At 46.5% G+C, this 20702-nt stretch overlaps 1 protein-coding gene across 4 annotated transcripts in view; it reads left to right on the forward strand.

Annotated features, from left to right (window-relative positions):
• The window catches only part of XPO6 (exportin 6), a 101246-nt gene that overhangs the window by 27125 nt on the left and 53419 nt on the right, over positions 1-20702 (forward strand). For all 4 annotated transcript variants that reach the window (XM_032328571.1, XM_032328573.1, XM_032328572.1 and 1 more), the window contains exons 2-6: positions 4063-4153; positions 7738-7850; positions 8816-9013; positions 15076-15235; positions 17035-17112. In XM_032328571.1, coding sequence (XP_032184462.1) covers positions 4063-4153; positions 7738-7850; positions 8816-9013; positions 15076-15235; positions 17035-17112 — 640 coding nt within the window. The remainder of the gene's footprint in view (positions 1-4062; positions 4154-7737; positions 7851-8815; positions 9014-15075; positions 15236-17034; positions 17113-20702) is intronic.

Below are 20702 nucleotides of genomic sequence, written 5' to 3' on the forward strand. Positions count from 1 at the left end.
TTGCATTTCCCTGATGATGAGTGATGATGAGCATCTTTTCATGCGTCCTCTGGATGCCTTTGGAGAAATGACTGTTCATGTCTTCTGCCCATTTTTTAATTGCATTGTTTGCTTTTTGGGTGTCGAGTTGTATCAGTTCTTTATATGTTGTGGACACTGACCCTTTATCAGATATGTCATTTGCACATATCTTCTGTTCAGCCCAATGGTTTTCTGAAGTGGTTATCCCAGTGTACACTCTATGCCCGGAATCCCGCTGTTCAACATCCTTACCAACACTTGTTACTGTCCTTTAAATTTAGCCATTTTGGTGAATGGGTAACACTGTTGGGTTTTTAATTTGCATTTTCCTGACAGCTGATGAGGTTGAGCACTTACGTTCTGTATAGGCTTTTGAATACCTTCTTATGATGAACTATTTGCCAGTCCAAAAAAAATGAGTCATTTGTCTTTCGTCTAAGTCCTCTGTTAGTTATTTATGTTGGAGATCTCTTTGCCTGCTTTGTGGGTTTCTTTTGAACTCTCTTCATTGTGCCATTTGATGAATGCTCCGATTAATTAATCTTTTCCTTTCCTTTATGTTTAGTGCATTTATGTGTCTTATTTAAGTATTCCCCTACCCCAACGTCATGAAGATGTTCTGTATTATTTTCTAGAAGCTTTATTATTTTATCTCTCACATTTTATACCTGTAATCCAACTGGAATTTTTTTCATGTGAATATGCCTTACTTGCTTTTAATTTGATCTTCTCTTTCCTTTGTTCTTCAAGATCGGGATCTCCCGTCCCAAGCACAAGCTGGGAAGCATTCGGGTGTATCTGAACCCTGAATGTGATTCATAAATTAGTGCAGTGCTTGAATAGTCTTTGGGAATTGGGACCTTCACTTCCTACCACATCATGGCACTTGGTTTTTGTTTTATGTTTTAGTCCCTTTATTGCTAGGAAGGGTAGTCTGCTGGAATATTACCACTTCCTTACTTGCTTTTAATTCTTAAACCCAAGCAATCTTGATTTTGACTTCGTCATCTGTTAGAAACATCTGGCAAAGGTTCCAGTAGCTTTCTTGCCAGTTGGGGTGACTTTTCCAATATCCTTTGGCCATTTGCTGGTCTTGAGCCTATCTTTTATGTTTTACCATCTCTGTTCTAATTGTATGACGTTGGCAAGTCTTCTTCAGCCTTCTTTTTGTCTCCTGTAAACTTACATAGTTTAATTTTTGAAATCCAGTTGGAAAAGCCTCACTAGATATGTTTGGACAAAGCCTGTAAAGCCCGAGGACATGAATCTCCAGTTTCAGAGTAGACCTGACCACTTTTCTCTCTCTCTCTCTCTTTTTTTGTTTTTGTGTTTTGGTCTGTTTTCATTTGGTATTTAAGACCAAATACAAATGATAGTAGCCATAACTGAATGAGATAGTTCTTCAGAGTGTACATAGCAGCTTTCCACGGGTCACTGTGAGGTAGGTATCAGCACTTACAGAATAGGGGTGATTGGAAATGCGAGCAGCCTGCTGTTTGTTCTTGTTGGGAAGTACCTGGTGATACTACTGGGTTAGGTTTTAGAGTTTCTGTTTCCATGTGACCATCGTTTGGTGGAGGGCATCATAGTCTGATCCTTCTGGATATTTAAATCTTTTCTGCTTTTCTGCTGGAATGCTTCTCGGGTTTGAGCTGGGGAGGGGTGGATGGGACTGGGAATGGAGTTAGAATTGCATTTTTTGGAGAGATTGTCCCGAATTTGCCCCAGTAGCATTTAATACATGGCTAGGAATTGGCGAGTTCACAAACTTCTGCCTCAAGAACCAGTACAAAATAGATGGTTGGTTGCTTGAATGTGGTGAGCTCAGGTGTTTACTAGGCTCAGCTATGAAATGTTTCACTACAAGAAAAAGTTGTGGAGCAGGTGGGATTTGAAAATGTCTTGAGTTTTCAGAGACCCATTTTGGCTCCAGAAGACCAACTGATTTATTTTAACTAAATAACTGACTTAAGTTCAACAGATATCTCTTAATTTATGTTAATTTTAATTTTAATTTTCTGCCAGTAAGTTGCTTGTGAGTTTTTCCTTTGATTCTTTCAGATCTTTCCAGAAACTTTTTTTAAAATCGCAAATCCTTTTTTCAAATGAAATTGGTATCCTAAGTCGATTTATGAAACAGACCAAGGCACTCTTTTACTTACAGCAGTTCAGTTTAGGAATTTGAGTTTTCAGCATTTACTGAGGAAAGAGACAGTGAGGATGTTTTGATCAACACAAAAACTTGAAAAAGGTGAAAAAGATTTCAGGCTTCTTTTAGCCTGACCCTTCAGTTATTTCACCACTTGAAAAAAATGTGTAGGTTTTTTTTTTTTTCAAGAAGGCTCCAGGCCCAACATGGGACTTGAGCTCACGGCCCTGAGATCAAGAAGTCACGCGCTGTACCGGCTGAACCAGCCAGGTGCCCCAAAATGTGTAATTCAGATTAACCTGCGATCCAAGGATATTATTCAGTTGAGCTGATACATTGGTTTAAAAGAAGAGTAAGGTTCGAGGGCTGATCTTTTTTTTTTTTTTTTTTTAAGATTTTATTTATTTATTTGACAAAGATCACAAGTAGGCAGAGAGGCAGGAAGAGAGAGAGGGGGGAAGCAGGTTCCCTGCTGAGCAGAGAGCCCGATGCGGGGCTCGATCCCGGGACCCTGAGATCATGACCTGAGCTGAAGGCAGAGGCTTTAACCCACTGAGCCACCCAGGTTCAAGGGCTAATCTTGACCATAAATACAAAATTCAGCTAACCTCGAAGAGCTAAAACTTACAGTAATTCATCACTCGGCATGTCATTGCGAGTTGTCATGGCACAGCCGTTTGTATGTGACCGCAGCATGGGAGGGACAGCCATGCCCGGAACTGTTTGAATGTGGTCCCCTTGTGTTCTGTGGTGTGCGTGCTCTGCCCGTTGATGTCTGGGCTGGTGCAAGCCTGACCCCGCCTCTGTAATTAGGACCAGTCCTAAGAGCCGATTTACCCACAGAGGTGGCTCAGTTCCTCAGTGTCTTCAAAAGTCGGTTACCAAGTGGAGGCCTCCGGTAAGATTATGGTTTGATACATACATCTGAGTGTGGACACGTTTTAAAAGACAGTTTGCATAGTCTGTTCTCACTGCGGGGGAGTGGGGGGTGGGGGCGCTCAATGGAGAGGGTGTGGAGAAGGGAGGAGGGGAAGCTGGGGAGACTGGAATTAAGAGATAATTAAGAAATCAGAACTGCGCTTGGCTCTTGATCCTTTCTGGGTAGATAATGCCAGTGAGAATTCAGAAATGGTCTAGGAGCGCTCACCTTTCCGCGCATGGGTGAGCGGAGTGTCGACTCCAGCTCTGCTGCGGAGGACGTCCCCCACCGGAGTGGGAGAGGAGTAAGCGGGCCGGGGCTCCGCATGGAGGAGGGAGCGGCTGGGCGTCAGGGTCGAGCCCTCCTCTCCTCCGCCCGGCCCGCTCTGCTGAGAGTCTGGCTGTCAGGGGGGCCACGGTTGGGACGCGTTCATTCTGAGTTCCCGCTCAGCTTGCCTCTTAGCCGTCCTACCCTTAGTCTCTGGTGGCTGCTCATTTGAAATTGAGACTTGTCGGAACACGTGACCCCGTAAGTGCCTTCAGAACCCCCAGCAGCTTGACTGCAGTTCTCAGTCCAAATACGGCCCGTTACTTAGATGTGGGGTAAATGCATCATCGACAGGCAGTCTCTCGGGCGCCCTAACCTTCTCCCCTAGTCTCTTCACTCCGTCTGTTCGGTCCGGGCTGGGGGCTGTTAATTTGCTTTTAACATATTTCTGGAACGATATTTTGAGTTATTTGTTCCCTTTTTCCTTAGCATAAATAATTGAAAATCGATTGTACAGTAGCATGAATTTATAGGGTATACTGGAAATTTGGGATTTGAGCCAGCTGGGAAATTCCCTTCAGTTTTTCTGAATCCCATGCATTTGAAGAATGTTGAGCCAAGACATTTGAGGAAGTCAATTTACGAATGTGACCTGGAGGAGATGCAGTTACTGATCTTTTTCTTTTCTTTCAAATTCCTTTGTTAGGCATCTGAAGAAGCCTCCCTCAGGGCATTGGAAAGTCTGATGACAGAATTTTTCCACGATTGTACAACCAATGAAAGAAAACGTGAGATAGGTAAGTGAGGTGTTGAGTGGACGAGTCACTGGAGAGGGAAAGGCCCTGGTGAGGAGGAAGGAGTTTGCGGCCTGCACGGGTCAAGGCTGCTCGTTTCCCTGGGACTCTTGCTCTCATCTTGCTGGTCGGTGGCATCTGCTGATCTAGCGGTGCAAGGGCTGGGGTCGCCGGGCCCACACTCATCCAGAGTGTTTGCTTTCCTTCCCTTTGGCCAAGTGTGGAAAACCCCGCCCACTGCTTTGTTCTTAATTTCAGCGATGTTGAACTTCTACAAAAGAAGCCCGCGACTGTTAATTAAAAAAACAAACAAACATACAACCTCATGAAAGTGTCAAAATGACATGACTTCGGTGTATGGAAGTCTCATCCAGACCTAACCTAGTGCCCACAGACCCTTTAACTGGTATTTCCTCTGGGGGCTTCTTGCAGCTTCTTCCTTATCTCTGCCATTGTCTCTTCCATTCTGCAGGTTTTGATGAAGAAAGGCTTCGAACAGCACAGAGATGTAGATATAGTTATTTTAGGTTTTCTGGGAACCTCAGGGCTTTGTAGAATTTCCTTTTGAATTTCATATTCATTTATGTGAACGATATTCATGAAAGCATACTGTAAACTACAGTGTGTACTCAAGAGTCCGATCTCTGCCTCGGAGACGTGTTGCACTGTATTCCTGGAGCAATCTTTATTGTCCCCTCTGAGTCCACACTTAACCCCCGAACTTCAAAACAAGCGATGTTTCTTCTCTATGCCATCCTAAAGGCTTTTCCCCTCGGATGTCTGACTGCTCTGTACGGACCTCATGTTCATTGCCTCTGGAGAGGGCTTTTTCTGTCTCTAGGACTCTTTGGTCCAGAGTTTGACTGGAGTCTGGGTTTCCAGGTGGCCAGACCTTGTCCTGTAATCCATTTTCTCTTGCATTCTTCAGACACATCAGCTCCTGGTAGCTGTAAATTTCTTACTCTCTCTTTTTTTTTTAACTTTTAAACTTGGTCATCTCGTTTAGGCCTGTCGTATGCATGCCTGTCTTTTCTGAGGGAGTATACTGTAGAGAAATAGAATATTTGTAAACAGAGGGATGCTGACGGAAGCCGAACCCAATAGATAATCAGGCATTTGGCCTCGAATATCCACTCGGCTTGCTTTCCTAGACTCTCTCAGTACTCAGTTGGGCTGACCCTACTGCCTCCAGAGTGATCTGTCTTCTCGCTAGTTTTATGCTACCAGAGTACCTTATACTTACAGTAAAAATACCACTGGTGATTTTTACCAAAGCAGGGGAAGGATCTGCCCCTTACATCAGTCTGCTGTATCCCAACACTAATATCTTTGAAGTCCTATTTTTAGCTTATTGAGATCCTTTTGGTTTTTCTCTTAATTTTTTGGTTGGCAAAGCAGCTGTTGCTCACTTTCAGTGTTCATGAGTTAAAAGTGGAACCTCTGAACTAAAATCGTATTCTAATCTGATTTAAAATAGTATTAAATAACCAGATACTACAGATGTCTAATTTAAATGCAGGCTAACAGGGATCCCTGGATGCTTGGCTCTCTATGGTGGGTGTGCGTCAGTTCAGTTCTCTTTGTATCTAGTCTTTGGGGCTTGGTCTGAGTGTGTGGGCTGGAACCACTGGCTGCTTTTTTGGTATCTTGGGTAAACTGAAGGCTTTCGTGGTGAGGTGGGAGAAAGGGGCTCTGCCCACCCTCCCGAAGGCATGTTGTTAGTGCTCTAGAGATACACTGTTGCAGGGAAACTCGGGGGACAGGCCGGTCGTTTTCACAGTGGAGGAAGCCGGAGCCTCCAAGAGGAGCAGTGATGACCTGGAGTGAGACTCCGTAGACGAGCGGCGGTCTCTAGCCCGGAGTTCCTCCTTCCCGGCCGGAGTCACTCTCTGCTTCGGCTCCTGCTCTGGGGGTCTTACGGACTTTCACTTAGCTGGAAGAGTAGGCTTTCTTGTGTGGGATTTTCAGTGGGGCTGTAGAGTGCTAACAGAGCAGTGATTTTAGGATTTTAGGCTGCTGTACTTCCTGCTTTTCCAGGCGCTTCCTAGAATCTGTTGGGGTTGTTGACGGGTTTTTTTGTTTGTTTGTTTTGTTTTTGCTAAGATTTTATTTATTTGACAGACAGAGATCACAAGTAGGCAGAGAGGCAAGGCAGAGAGAGAGGAGGAAACTGGCTCTCTGGGGGAGCCTGATGTGGGGCTTGATCCCAGCAGTCTGGGATCATGACCTGAGCCGAGGGCAGAGGCTTTAACCCACTGAGCCATCCAGGCGCCCCAGGGTTGTTGAGGTTTATCTTTTTACTCTTTTACAAAGCTTTTTTTTTTTTTTTTCTAATTTTTAAATTAATTACTTTTTTATCCTCTTAAACTTATGCTTATTTTGATTTTTAAAATTTTTACCCCTTTTGTGTTGTATTCCATGACCAGAGCAGCAGGTCAAGGTGACTGAGCGGTAGTGGGTCCAGAGATGTGGTGACAGACTCTTAGTGCTTGCTATCTTGGGGTTCTGGCTGATCCTACCAGCCGTCTAAGGAGGAGGAAATCATTTCTAACTGATTGGCTGTGGACTGGGCTGCTCCTGGCAGCTTCCAAGCCCATGATTGCTGCTGTGACTTACAGACTGTTTTTGGTGTGGTATTTTAAAATAAAACCAAATGAAGACCAAATAAAGAGAGTTATCCATCTTTAATTCTCTTGCATTTTTCCCTGTCCTATACTAAGAAGGTTATCCTTAATATTTTCTTGTCCTGCCTCCCTAGCCATCATTTTGTGTTTGTGTGAACAGTGTGAGTCCTAAAGAAATATATATAGCCGGTACTCCAGAGGAAGCAGGTTAATAATCAGCCATCACTCATACGGTGAAATGATTTTTTTTTGACGTGGTATTTTATAACTGACCATACTTAGGTTAAGTAAGAACTTTTTTTTTTTTTTTGAGGAGGTAGGGGCAGAGGGTGAGGGAGAGACAGAACCTGAAACAGGCTCCACTCCGAGCGCAGAGCCTGACACGGAGCTCCATCTCCCGACCCTGAGACCGTGACCTGAGCCAAAATCAAGAGCGGGATGCCTAGCTGTCTGCGCCACGCAGGCGCCCGCGCTAAGTAAGAACTTTAACAGTGCAAGTTTCTCTGCCTGAATAAGGGCCCATAGGGTATTAGACTGGAGATGGCCAAACACACTATCCACGCTCGTGGTCACGTTAGAGTCAGAAAAATGTACAGTCTGTCCTTTCTACCGCGAATACATGGCTGGATTTTTCTAGTGGTTTTGGTGTCAGTCACATGGTACGGAGAAATACGTGTTTAAAAACTAATGAGTCGGGTGCCTGGGTGGCTCAATGGGTTAAAGCCTCTGCCTTTGGCTCAGGTCATGATCTCAGGGTCCTGGGATCGAGCCCCACATCGGGCTCTCTGCTCAGCAGAGCCTGCTTCCTCCTTTCTCTCTGCCTGCCTCTCTGCCTACTTGTGATCTCTGCCTGTCAAATAAATAAATAAAATCTTTAAAAAAAAAACCCTGATGAGACAGCTTAGCCTTGTGTTGATTTCATGTCCCTCATAGCCTTCTTTTGTTGCTATTTAACTTTTCTAGAGGAGCTTCTCGATAACTTTGCCCAGCAATTAGGAGCCTGGAGACTCTGCCTGTATTTCCTCTCCAGCACCAGGAATGACTATGTCATGATGTATAGTTTAACGGTGTTTGAGGTAAGTTGTCAAACGACTTTCTGCTGTTTGGAAAAGTATTTTGTGGTCGCAGTGCCAGGTTGTTGACATTGGACTTTAGCTTCAGTGTGCAGATGGCTGGGAAAGAATGGTAGCTCAGCTCAGGGGCTTCCTCCCACTTACGGCCTCTGTCAGGGTATCTGCTGTCCTGGGGCACCTTTCCATCTTCCAACCCAGAAAGGTGAGATGGCGCTCGGTTGGTAGGTAGGTTGTTTGTGTTAACACGCAACCTTTCCTTCCATGTTGTTGTTTAAAAGAGAAAGATAATGAAAGAAAAACACTTTGGGAGGAGAGATGGTACCCATAATACCATTATCCCAGCCACAAACATTTTCACTTATCTCAACTGTCTTCCAGTTTTTGTCTTTCTGTGCACATTTTTTTTTTTAAGATTTTATTTATTTATTTGACAGAGACCACAAGTAGGCAGAGAGGCAGGCAGAGAGAGGGGGAGGTAGGCTCCCTGCTGAGCAGAGAGCCCGATGCGGGACTCGATCCCAGGACCATGAGATCATGACCTGAACCGAAGGCAGAGGCTTAACCCACTGAGCCACCCAGGCGCCCCTCTGTGTGCATTTTTAAAAACCTAGTTGTAATCATATTGCTTATGCCACTAAGTGCTTATACCATTATTGACCAAGCCATTCTCCTATTTTGAATATTAGACTTGTTTTTGTCATTTTTGGTGGCCATTAGAGACAATGTGTAATAGAAAGTTTTGCATGTGGAGCCCTTTGTTTCTGTGAAATTATTTAGCACATCTTTCCAGGAATGAGACTGTTGTATTACAGGGTTTAAATGTTCCTGGTATTCTTATTGCCAGTTTGCCCTAAACCTTTGTTTAAAAGCAGGGGTTTTGTTTGAGATGATGTAGCTAACCAGTGGATGAAAACCAGCTACTTTTGTGTAGAGATGGTTAACTTCAAAGATGTGTATTTGTGTTTCAGAATCTGATCAATAAAATGTGGCTTGGGGTCCCATCTCAAGATAAGATGGAAATCCGCAGCTGCCTGCCCAAACTCCTTTTGGCCCACCACAAAACCTTACCTTACTTTATCCGGAACAAGCTCTGCAAAGTTATTGTTGACATTGGCCGTCAAGATTGGCCCATGTTCTACCATGACTTTTTTACGAACATTTTACAGGTAAGGATATACCTCATCTCATAAACTGTTTGATTGTAGAAGTGGTTATTTCCTTCTCTTAAAGATGAGTTTTAAGATCAGCATTTTGGAACCATAGTAGAGAGCTCATTGTAGGGTACATGAACTCATTCGCTTAACTCTGCACTCTTGAGACATGTTGTACCTTCGTGCAGTGGCAAAAGAGCGGGGAGAACCCAATCCCTTTGTTAACTTCTTGTGAGATTTTATTCAGCAAAATTTGAAAACCTGTTAGGTACTGCTCCAGGTGTGGGGGTACAGGGGTGAGCAATAGTTTTAATTTGGTGGGGTGACTAGCTGTGCAAACAGTAATTATCCAGCACCGTGGCTAATTACGGCGTGGAGGTGTGTGTGGAGTGCAGTGACGGCCGAGCGTTCAGCCTTTAGGAACTGACGTGTTTTCAGCGTCGTTGGGTGAGGTGTGAGGCGCTGGGGTGCTGAGTCAGTGGCCAGGTTGATGGGCCGGCGCCCGGCCAGGAAGGGCCTTGCTTTTGCAGGGGACTTCAGTTTGTAATTCATAGTCCTTCCTTGGGAGCGCATGAAAGGTGTGTAGAGGGGAGAACACACAGCCACATTTTTGTGCTGGAAAGACAGCTCTGGAACAGTAGGGGTCTCGATTGCAGAGGGGCAAGGCTAGAGTCCTGAGTGTGAGTGAGACAGGGAGGACCTGGCCCTGAGACCTTCCTGGGCAGTGGAGATGGGGCACTTAGGAGACCCAGTCAAGAGGCTTTGGTCAGTGCGGGGCGGTAGGGGTGAGGGCAGGGAAGTTCCTGGCTCAGGTCGCCGGTCTTCCAGGGCAGGGGTGAAGGGAGAGGAAATGGAGTTGGGTAGAAGGCGGGGAGTTAAGTTTGGCGGAAAACGCATTCATGGTTTGTGTGTTCTTCTGTGGATATCTAGTGAGACTTTGAGAACTGTGGATCTGGGGCTCAGGAAAGAGGTCTGGCCACAGGTCAGGATTTGGAAGTCATGAGAGTAAGGGCGGGACCTGAAAGCCAGGCAGAAAGATGCTGTTGTTCATTTGAATCCTGACTGAAGTTGGAAGCAGTTTCATGTTACTGAGATAGTTGTGAGTATGCAGGAAATGGGTATTATGTACAGTTTATAGGAATAAAATTCTCTGAAAATCAGTGTCTCAGTGACTATAGATAGGTTCAGGACATTTTCTAACATTCTGACTGCTCTCTCTGCAAGGCATCTGAATGATGGGACAGCTAAGAAAAAATATAGTATCCTTATTCCTTCTCTCAGATTGCCTCAGAGTGGCACAAAAATTCTTCATTCAAAAAAATTTTTTTTTGGTTCTGTATAGTGATGCGTTTATCTGGAGATTTTTTGGGTCGATACTGCAAAGGAGATTGATTCATTGGTTCAGTAAGGTATTTGTTGAATACCAGCCTTGTGCTAGATATCTGGTGGGGATAAAGTAATGAAACAAAAACAGTGTCCCTGCCTTCGTGGAACTTAAACCAGCGGGCAGACATCCATAAACAATAAGTGAGCTTATAGGTAGTTATAAGTAAGACGAGGAAAATTAAATCCAGAGTAAGGAGAAAGAGAGAAAGGTGTCCTGTAGCTGGGCTGATGATAGAAAGCCTTTTTGAGGAGCAGCCGTTTGAGCAGAAACCTAGGTGGAAGCGACGGAGTGAGCCATGTGGCTATCTAGGGGAACAGCATTTGCGGCAGACGGAATAGCAGTTGCAAAGACCCTGAGGAATGGCAAGGAGGCTAGCGAAGCTGGACTGGTAGGACTTAAGGGGAGGGCTCGCTCTGATACACTTCCCTTTACTCCAGGATGAGCACCATTGTGGTGACTCTCCATCACCCTCCTAGAGTGGGAGTGCGTTCCTAGGTGGGCTAGTGGCATGTCCCCTGAGAAGAAGCAGTGGAATGTGAGCCGGAGATGCCTGGTCCTGGCAGCAGCCGGTGGGGAGGAGCTGCGTGTCCACCCACCTGGGGTCACTTCCTCGGATGGAGGATAGACATTTTCTGTCTGCCCTGGAAGTATAATTACTGGTAACAAATGACAGTTTGGAAGAGCATATTTAGGTGAAGTGCTCGTGCAGTTTGGAAGGGCTGGTTTCTTCCTCTGTTCACCACTTCCCTCTTCCCACCTTCATGCTTACCTCACGCGGCCTTTGTGACTTCGAGACACCACAGTGGAGCGAGCACTGGAGAGAGCGTGTGCGTTTGGGTCTGTTTCCGTTTTTGTCACAAATCATCTTTGATTTTAGCGACTCCTGCCCCTTTGGGAACCTCTGTTTCCTCCTTTGTGAAACAAGAGGATTGGGCAAAGTGGCCTCTAAATCCTTCTTGTCGCATTATTCCCTCCTTTATCCGTGACATAAATAGCAACATAAAAGCCATGTCAAGGGGACGCCTGGGTGGCTCAGTGGGTTGGGCCGCTGCCTTCGGCTCAGGTCATGATCCCAGCGTCCTGGGATCGAGTCCCACATCGGGCTCCTTGCTCGGCAGGGAGCCTGCTTCCCTCTCTCTCTGCCTGCCACTCTGTCTGCCTGTGCTCGCTCTCTCTCCCTCTCTCTCTGATAAATAAATAAAATCTAAAAAAAAAAAAAAGCCATGTCAAGAATAGTGGTGCTCGGGGTGCCATTGAGCCTCTGCCTTTGGCTGGGGTCATGATCCCAGGGTCCTGGGATCGAGCCCTGCATCGGGCTCTCTGCTCTGTGGAGAGCCTGCTTCCTCCTCTCTCTCTCTCTCTGCCTACTTGTGATCTCTGTCAAATAAATAAATAAAATCTTAAAAAAAAAAAAAAGAATAGTGGTGCTCAGTTTCTGACATTAAAAAAAGAAAAAATGTATTTATTTATTTATGTATTTATTTGAGAGAGAGAGCGAGAGCAAGCAGGAGCAGGGGGAGGGTCAGAGGGACAGGCAGACTCCTGACCGAGCAGGAAGCCTGATGCAGACCCTATCCCAGGCCCCTGAGATCATGACCGGAGCTGAAGGCAGAGGCTTAACTAACTCAGCCACCGAGACACCTCCAGTTGATGATGTTTCTGATGATGATGATAAAGTAAACTTTTCTTTAGTGTCAAACAGAAGCAGACCAGTTCTGGAGTCAATTTCACCATCCTATGTCTTATTTATTTATTTATTTATTATTTTTTAAAAATTAAAAAAAAATTTTTTTTCAAGATTTTATTTATTTATTTGCAGACGGAGATCACAAGTAGGCAGAGAGGCAGGCAGAGAGAGAGGGGGGAGCAGGCTCCCTGCTGCTTGAGCAGAGAGCCCGATGCGGGGCTCAATCCCAGGACCCTGAGATCATGACCCGAGCCGAAGGCGGAGGCTTAACCCACTGAGCCACCCAGGCGCCTTCGCCCTCTCTCCCCTTTTTTAAGTGGGCCCTATGGCCCTGTGGAGCTCATTGTGAGGCTTGAACACACAGTCCTGAGATGAACTGAGACCTGACCTGAGCTGAGACCAAGTGTCAGTCACTGAACCAGTTGAGCCTTCCAGGTGCCCCATACGACGATCCTTTGAATGAACCATCTAGAAAGATTTTTTCTGATTCAGTTCCATCATGTTCTACTTGCCGTGTGGGATGCAGAGTTGTTTGTTTTTGTTTTTAACTCTGTGTTGGCTGGCTGGGCATCTGTGCAGTTTACGCTATCATTGTGGCCACATACCAGGCCGAGGGGAGTTGAGTTTGGGCCCCAGAAGGACACTTGAGTTCTGTGTATTGGCTGCACCCTCTGTAGCCGCTGGAGCAGGAAGTAGTTGAAGTGGAAAGTGACCTTTGCTTCCCCTCCTCCCCCCGAAACAGAAGCCCAAATACCGTGCCTTTCTAGAGTCCGTTCAGATTCCTGAAATCCGCTGGGCTGGACCTGGGGTCACCCTGCTTGGGACCAGGTAATTAAAGGACGAGCAGCATAGAAGGAATTGCCATTTCGTTTCTGATACGGTGGTGTAGTAAAAACCATGAACCTTTTCAGAAGCTTACACTAAGAACCTGACCTTCACCCTCAAAGTGTTTATTCTCTGTTAAAATGAATTCCCCAGAATGACCTGTGTTCTGAGCATCCATTACACATGTGAAGATGGCAAACGGAGACAGTATTTTACTGACAAGTCTCCTGGACACAAAGCTAGTGAGAAAAAAATATTTGACCTAGTTGTTCTTGCAGGTAAAAACAAGTTTCATTTTCAGCTGGCTTTCTGCCTGGCCGTCTTCCTTTTTTCCAAATGAGAGAAAGGGCTTTCGGCTGCATTTTCCATAATACAGGAATTTTTTACTCCCTACAGAGCACAGAACTTTTCCTTTCTACAGGGAAATGCATTGTCAAGTGGAACATGTGGCCTTCCGAGCCGGGAGAGTAAGAATGAGGGCTTTGGGGAGAAACAGAGAAGAAAGAGGTTGAGGAGAGAAACAGAAGGAGAGGTCGGGGGAGGGAAGTAATGGAACGCTTTTATTTACTTGTTTTAGTATTTTTGTTTTGTTTTATTTTTTCAAATTTTTACTTAAATTCAAGTTAGCGAACATACCGTGCAGTACTGGTTTCAGGAATCGAAATCAGTGGTTTATTTTTTCCGTACGCTGCCCGGTGTTCATCCCAGCAGGAGCCCTCCTCCGTAACGGCCGTCACCCTAAAGTGCGGAGCGGTAACCCACAGGCCTCTGGATGGAAGGGAAGAGACGTGCGTGAAGGGTCACTTCTTTATTTGGTAAAGGAAAGTCGCTGCAGGGATTTCTTGTTCTTTCCGTCCTGCGTCTCCTCACGTTAGAAGCAGCCCAGACTTGCAGAGGATGGCGAGAAAGCCCGTGGAGGCTGGTCTGCAGTTGTAGCCTTCAGGAGAGTTGATGCAGTAGACAGCATTTTCAAGACGCTGCCCGTGGCCCCTGTTTTCATGTCATGCTGCTCCTGAGGGCAGTTGAGTTTATCCTGAGTTCCCGCCAGTGAAGGCATTTCCTGCTCTTGGGGATGAGCTTTCCCTCCATTGGCGGGGAGAGCTGTTTGCGAAAGAAAGGCAAGTGCCCTGGGCTGCTTCACGTGGAGGAGAGGTGTGTTCTGTTGCGCCGCAGTTCCCCGTGCCCTCCGCCTCCCTCACTTTGTAGACTGAGTCAACAAATAATTTATCGTTCTGGTTAAAGAAGTTGGTCAAGTGTTCCTTCAGTTGTGTGCCCTTTTTAAAAGATTTCATTTATTTATTTGACAGACAGAGATCACAAGTAGGCAGAGAGACAGAGAGAGAGATAGGAAGAAGCAGGCTCCCCTCTGAGCAGAGAGCCCGATGGGGGGATCCCAGACCTTGAGATCATGACCTGAGCCGAAGGCAGAGGCTTTAACCCACTGAGCCACCCAGGCGCCCCCGTGTGCCCTTTTTTAGAGTGTAGCCTGTAAGTCCACAGAATTTTAGTGGCAGCTTGCTTTTACCATTTCTGGAAATTGAAAAATGACTGGTGAGTAATGCTTTCAATTTTGTGAAGTTGATTAGAAAGATCTAAGTAATATTATGCTGTTGAAGGGGTACCTTTTTCTGTCTCTTGCTTAAGACAGCTGTTAGAGCACAGTGGTTATTGCAGGTGATAGAGTAAAACGTGCGACATAGGTATTTGTAAAATCATAACCGTTGTCGATGACGAAGTCATGGGTGAGTGATGTGTAGGCATGTTTCTGCTCTACCACATGCTTAATCTCAAACTTCCATGAAGTAGGCAAAGCTTGGAAATGGAGGTATCACAAAGCTTGGAAATGGAGGTATCGCAAATTGGTTTACACATTTCTCTCTCACTATTACATCAGTCTGGGCAGAGTGACCAAGGCTCTGTTGGGAAGGTAGATGTGTAAAAAAATTGTCATGTTGGGTGTGAAAGAGCATCATGTTCATGGTTAGAACCTTAGTCCTTTGAGATGAGAAGACATTTTGAATGGCTACAGAAGGAACTAAAATGGACTGCAGAGCCCTGAGTGATGTGGCCCGTGCTGGCGAGGTTCTACCATGGAGGGACGCTGGGTTTACTCTTACCCCTGTCCTCCTGTACCCTCGTCGGCTGGACAGCCTGCTCAGAACTTCCTTTTGCCTGCAGTTGATCCAGTCCCCTCTGACAACCCCCCTTGGGCTGATCATGTTGAAGACAACGTCAGAAGAGCTGGCTTGTCCCCGTGAGGACCTCAGTGTGGCTCGGAAGGAGGAGCTGCGGAAGCTGCTGCTGGACCAGGTGCAGGCCGTGCTCGGGCTGCTGACAGGTGAGCAGTGTGGCGCTGACGCTCTGCCATCTCGAGCAGTCGCTCTCATTGTGGCTGTGGCGGAGCCGAAAAACAGAACACGGTGCGGGCTGCCCGTGCCGGGTGCGGTGTCCGGCCCGCAGTAGGACCCCTGAACGTGCTGGTGACCTCCTTCCTTTATTGTCTTTATGGATTGGCCCGCCAGTCACATCAGGGATGTGACTGAAATGCCAAGCGCTGCCTTCTCAGGAAGGTGGGTGGCGAGCACCTGCTTAGAGAGGATTCGAATTTAAGATCAGAAGAAGCCAGAGGAGAGCAGGGTGGGAAAGTCACAAATTTTGTGCCGCGAAGGAAGACCGGGTGTAGCATAGCACGAGGTGTGCGAGGCTGTCGTTGTAAGTAGTGTTTTCTTCGTCATCTTGTCTGTTTTATCAGAGCCTCGTGATGGCATGTGGGGAGTAGGGCGAAACAGAAAGCAAAAGCAAACCACAGAAGGGGGTGGAAGGTGGGGTGAGGGTGGGGTGCGGTGGCCCTGCCTGGCCGGGCTGCTCTAGAGGGGGTGCAGGTGCGGCCCGGGCCCGGGGCCCTTGAGTGCGGAAGAGGGCCTAGGCTTGCTGCTTGAAGGGGTGTTGTAGTGGAAAGAGCCTTTTTATCTCCACTTCTCTGCCTGGCTTTCCTCTTGGATGTCTAGGAACTTTTTTCTTTTTTAGGGGTTACAGACATGCAGTGGGCACTTAAAGTCGGTGAGGAATGCTCGATCAAAAGTAAACTTGTCATTTGCCTCTGTCTTTCCCCACATTCCTAGGGGGAGCCCATACCTCAGAGCACATTCTCTGATGCCCCAACTAGAGGTCCTATTTCTGCACTCAAGGACCATGTCTGATACCTCTGTGTCCTACTGTGCAGACATTCAAATGTTTAAAATTGGGATTAGTTCACAAAGCACAAAATCCACTCGGTGGTTTTTAATATATTCATAAGGTTGCACAACAATCATACCATCTAATTCCAGAACATTTAACATTTCCTTACCACCCTTCTCCCCCCTCGAGCCCCTGGCAGCCACTTATCTTTCTGTCTCTCTGGATTTTCCTATTTGGCCTTTTCATTTAAAAAAAAAAAAAATACAGTATGTGGCCTTTTGTGTCTGGCTTCTTTTTCATATTGTGATACTTCGAGGTTCACCTATATTATAATACTAAATATTTTGAAAACACATTATTTTCAAAAGCATTTTTGCTCCATCATCTTAGGTGGTAGGTTCTGTAAAAAGATACAGAGAGGAGTAAAATACAGTCTGTGCCTCTAATATGGGGTACTAGAGGGGCCTAGGGTACTAGGGGGAAAGACAGACAGCTAAAACAGGTGTGTTAGGAGTTACAGTAGATGGCAGGCAGAACTGAGTGGACAGAACTTTCTGGGAGAGATGACAGCCGGGTGTGACTCTGAGGGGCAGATAGCAGCCGTCCGTCTGGGGGGAAGGTCAGGTGTGGAAGGAGTAGCGCACTGTTGCGCGCGTGCAGCTTCTGTGGGGGCAAGGCCGGATGGGCCAGCAGAAGCCTGAGGCCGACGTCCTGTGGGATGGAGCCCTTGGCTGGGTGAGCAGCGTAGCAGAGTAGCGGCAGGTATTTGGGGCATGATAAATGGGGTTTGGACCATCCGAGTGGTGGTGTCCAGGAATGTCCGGTTGGGCGTACGTTGGAGAGAGGGGTGTTTAAATACTGGTGTTTGATCAGAGATACAAGATCGCTTTTCTCAGTCTGATTTTCATAGGTTAGACTTCATTTCTCTCTTAAACCCCGTTTCTGCTTTCTTGATAGGTATCTTGGAGACCGTATGGGACAAACACAGCGTCACTGCTGCCACCCCCCCGCCGTCCCCGACCTCAGGAGAAAGTGGTATGGTCTGCCCACCACAGATGGTGTTCCTCTTTTTAAATGCAGTTTGGGGTCTCGATGGGGTAGTGATTGCTACCTATGCCAGATACAGACGCTGACTCTTCCTTGATCTATTTTCGGCCTTTCTGCCCATGTGTTCTGAGGAGCTAGCTCTGCTTAGTTCTTCGTAAGTACCTGTGCTTTCTAATACACTTTGAACAACTCGTGTTGTTTCTTCCTCACCTGTCAGAGAGATGACACCCCGACCGTCTCATCCACCTCCCTCCCCTTCAGTTTAGAGCTGGTGGCTGTCCCTTCTGGTGGGTTTTTTTCTCAGATTTCATGGTGTATTGCTCATGCTGGGGTTGGCATGTGCCCGTGGGCTTGACAGGTCTGCTGTGCAGGAGCTGGTTGGCTTCCTGAAGGAGGAGCGGGTGGTGGGGGAGAGAGGGTGCGGAGGGCCTTCTTCCCTCTGGGGCTCGGGGAAGATGAGATCAGCGTGCCGTAATCAGCAGTGACTTTACATCAGTTCCGAGTAGTTTGGTCAAGCGTGGGCATATTTGCAGGATCACTAAGTCATTTACTGGTGGCTCATTATCCACAATTACAATAATACCTTTTTCAAAAGTCAAAGTGCATTTTGCCTAAAAATGGCTACTTTCAAGGATAGATAGAGGAAATTGTGTCTGAGCAGACACTTTTAGTTTCTGAATGCTTGTGTTTACACTGAATGATCACAGATGCTTTTCAAGTAGAGTATGTCCTGTGGGTTGCACACACTTCTTCCTCTCCTGTAAAGGTTGGTGGGGCTGATGAGAATGATTTCTCCATCTTTCTCCTTTACCCCAGGAAATGGGCTGTTGAAATCAGAAACCTCCAAGCCTGCGCTGTTTCATGTAGCCTGTTGTTGTTAATAAGCGGAAGTTCAGATTCTTGCAGAGCTGCTGTGGAGCTGAAAATACAGCGTGACGTTTTGAGAACAGCTCATAGTATACTAATTTATTCCGGATCCCATTTATCGTACTTGGATTAAGAACTGTTAGAGAGTCATTTGTTAGACTTGTTAAATTCAACACTTTGAGAGTGTACTAAAAGCCGACAGGGATTTGAACTTTATTTGTACTTGGTAGCAGACTTTCATTTTCAACGTGGATATTTGCGATGACTTAGCAGATCTACATTTTGCAATACCTGATGATTAAAGAAAAAAATCGCAAATGAGGCAGAGCTTTGATTTTTTTTTTTATGAGCTCACGCTCTGGAATCTCCTGCAGTCTGGCTGATCTTAAAATGTGTCATTTCATTTAAACACTAGTTTGCAAAGAGTAGTTCTGTTGGATTGGATTTGGTTTTAGGTGAGTGAATACTAGCTTAACGTCCAGTGTGGAGTTACTGGTTTGCTCTAATAAAACTTGTTTCCCAGAGATCATTTTTCCAGTGCCAAAGGCTGTGTGTTTTAGTTGGCTTCCTTCAGCTGCATGTGCTGAGCAAACTCCGTTTCTGCTTTGATGGAGGCCAGCTTGGGGAAGATCAGATAATACACATCCAAAATAGATGCCTGCCTCTCTTCTGCGTTGCTTAGGTTTTGTTGGTGAGGTGAGGTGAAACACAGTGTGAACAGACTTGACATTTCCATACAAACAAAACCTGAAAGTGTGGTTCGTACTTCTTCTTCTTTTTTTTTTTTTTTTTTTTGTGGTTCGTACTTCTTGAAAATTGCCTCTTAGGCACCATTAAAGCATTTTTGAAGTTTTGAATTTTAATATTTGAGAAAAGGCAAAATAAATGGAGACTGTTGGGGGCCTGGGAAGTGAAGTAGGCTTTTAAGCTGGCGCACTTCTTAAAAAACAATAGGCTTACATGTTCACGTGATACGCCTTTTTTCTCTTTCTGACAGTTGCAAGCAAAGCTGTCGGGTCCTGTTCCATTATTTGGACAGTGCTGATGATTTAATTAACATTTATTTTCATGGTTTTGCTCAACTGCCTCTGCGCACTGAAGACGCCAAGTGAAGCAGGAGAGCTTGTAAGAGGTTGTTTAACTCTAGTGACCGTGAGCTCACTGTTGTGGACGAGGATCTTAGTGGGGACAGGAAACCCAGTGAGTAAACCAGATACTCGGTCCACTCCCCTACCCCGGCACTCTGCCGCCTCGCTCTGCCCTGCCCGAGTCCCCATGCAGCTCTCTGGCAGCCCCGGGGCTTGTGGTGGTTTTTTCCTCATATGCTTTCTGGTAACATTGTTTTTGGTCTGATCTCTTTCAAAGAATAAAGCCCAGGAACTAGTCCCTGCAACGGCCACTAACATTCTGGATGTAGAAAAAGCCTTGAAGTGTGCTTGTGGTCTGCTTCTCAGAATACTTCCTCAAATTGTTGCCTTATCTTTTAAACTTGCCTCACTAGACCAGGATCCTGTGAAATAGATGATGGTTTTATCTTTCGTTTACAAGCTAGGAAACTGGGGCTTGTGGAGGGGCGGAGTCCCAGTGCTGGTGTCAGAGCGGGGACGGAGACCCTTCTCAGCCTAGGTGCGCGGCCGTCGCCCCAAGTTTGCTTTCTCCACCACTCTCCCGGCATCTGCCCGCCTCCTCCTGCCCCTGGTTTAGAGCCCTGGCTCTGCCCCGTGTTCTCTGTGCCTTCCCTGACTGCTGGCCTCCTGGGCTGGGAGAGGAGAGGAGGGGTCCTCCGAGGACTGAATGGGGGACGCTATGGCCATGCCCTCCGCACGTTGGGGCCGTGACTTCCTGCTGCACGGGGGCAGCTTCGGCCCTCTTCCTTCCTTAGCCCCCTCTCGGCCTCACCTCTTTTTGCTTGGACAAGGGCGGGGCCAGGGAGGAAGCAGTGAACAAAACGAAATGGTGTAAATACCTGAGATTCTGAGTTTGCTCTTGTTCTGCGATAGAACTCGAGGCGCTGTCTTTCCTGTCTCTGTGGCACATTCTGTCGAGTTTGGGTCTGTACGTATCCTGGCACTGGCAGGTTTCCGGGGAGCTGATAGATGGAGAGTAGTTTATACCTGTTTTCTCCTGGACTTTGCAGATTGCCGATCTTTATGTGCTTGGCAAATCTTTCCACATTTCCCCTTAGAAGCCACGTGTAGGAAAATGGGGCTGGGGAGGGCCGCTCCGCTCCCGTGAGCTCGTGGTCTCCCTCAGACGCCTTGAATGGAGTTTCTCCCCATTCTGCTGGACTGAGGCTACAGTGAGATCCCTGGTTGTCACTTGGGGCAATTTTTGCCCCATAGGGGCTATTTGGCGACACAGAGAAATAATTTGGCTAACGGGATGACAGGAGAGGGTACTACTGGCATCTCCTAAGTGGAAGCCATGGGTGCTGCTAAGTGTCCCACAACGCACAGGACAACGAAGAAGTCATTATCCTGGCCAAATGTCAGTTTGTAAATGTAGAACTGAATAGAAAACATGAAATTTTAATAATTGAAAAGTCAAAAAGCCAAAGGGATCTTTGCACGAATGCTTAACCCGTCTGGGTGACTTCCAGTTGAGTAAATGCACTAGAGTTGTCCCCGACCTCTTGGCAGGGCTTGCGTACTCTGCCGGAGCCTGGCCCAGTTCAGAGCAGCTGAAGTCATCCTCGGGCTCTCTAATCTGGG

Source organism: Mustela erminea, chromosome 20 (assembly GCF_009829155.1).
Source record: "Mustela erminea isolate mMusErm1 chromosome 20, mMusErm1.Pri, whole genome shotgun sequence".
Classification (NCBI taxonomy): domain Eukaryota; kingdom Metazoa; phylum Chordata; class Mammalia; order Carnivora; family Mustelidae; genus Mustela; species Mustela erminea.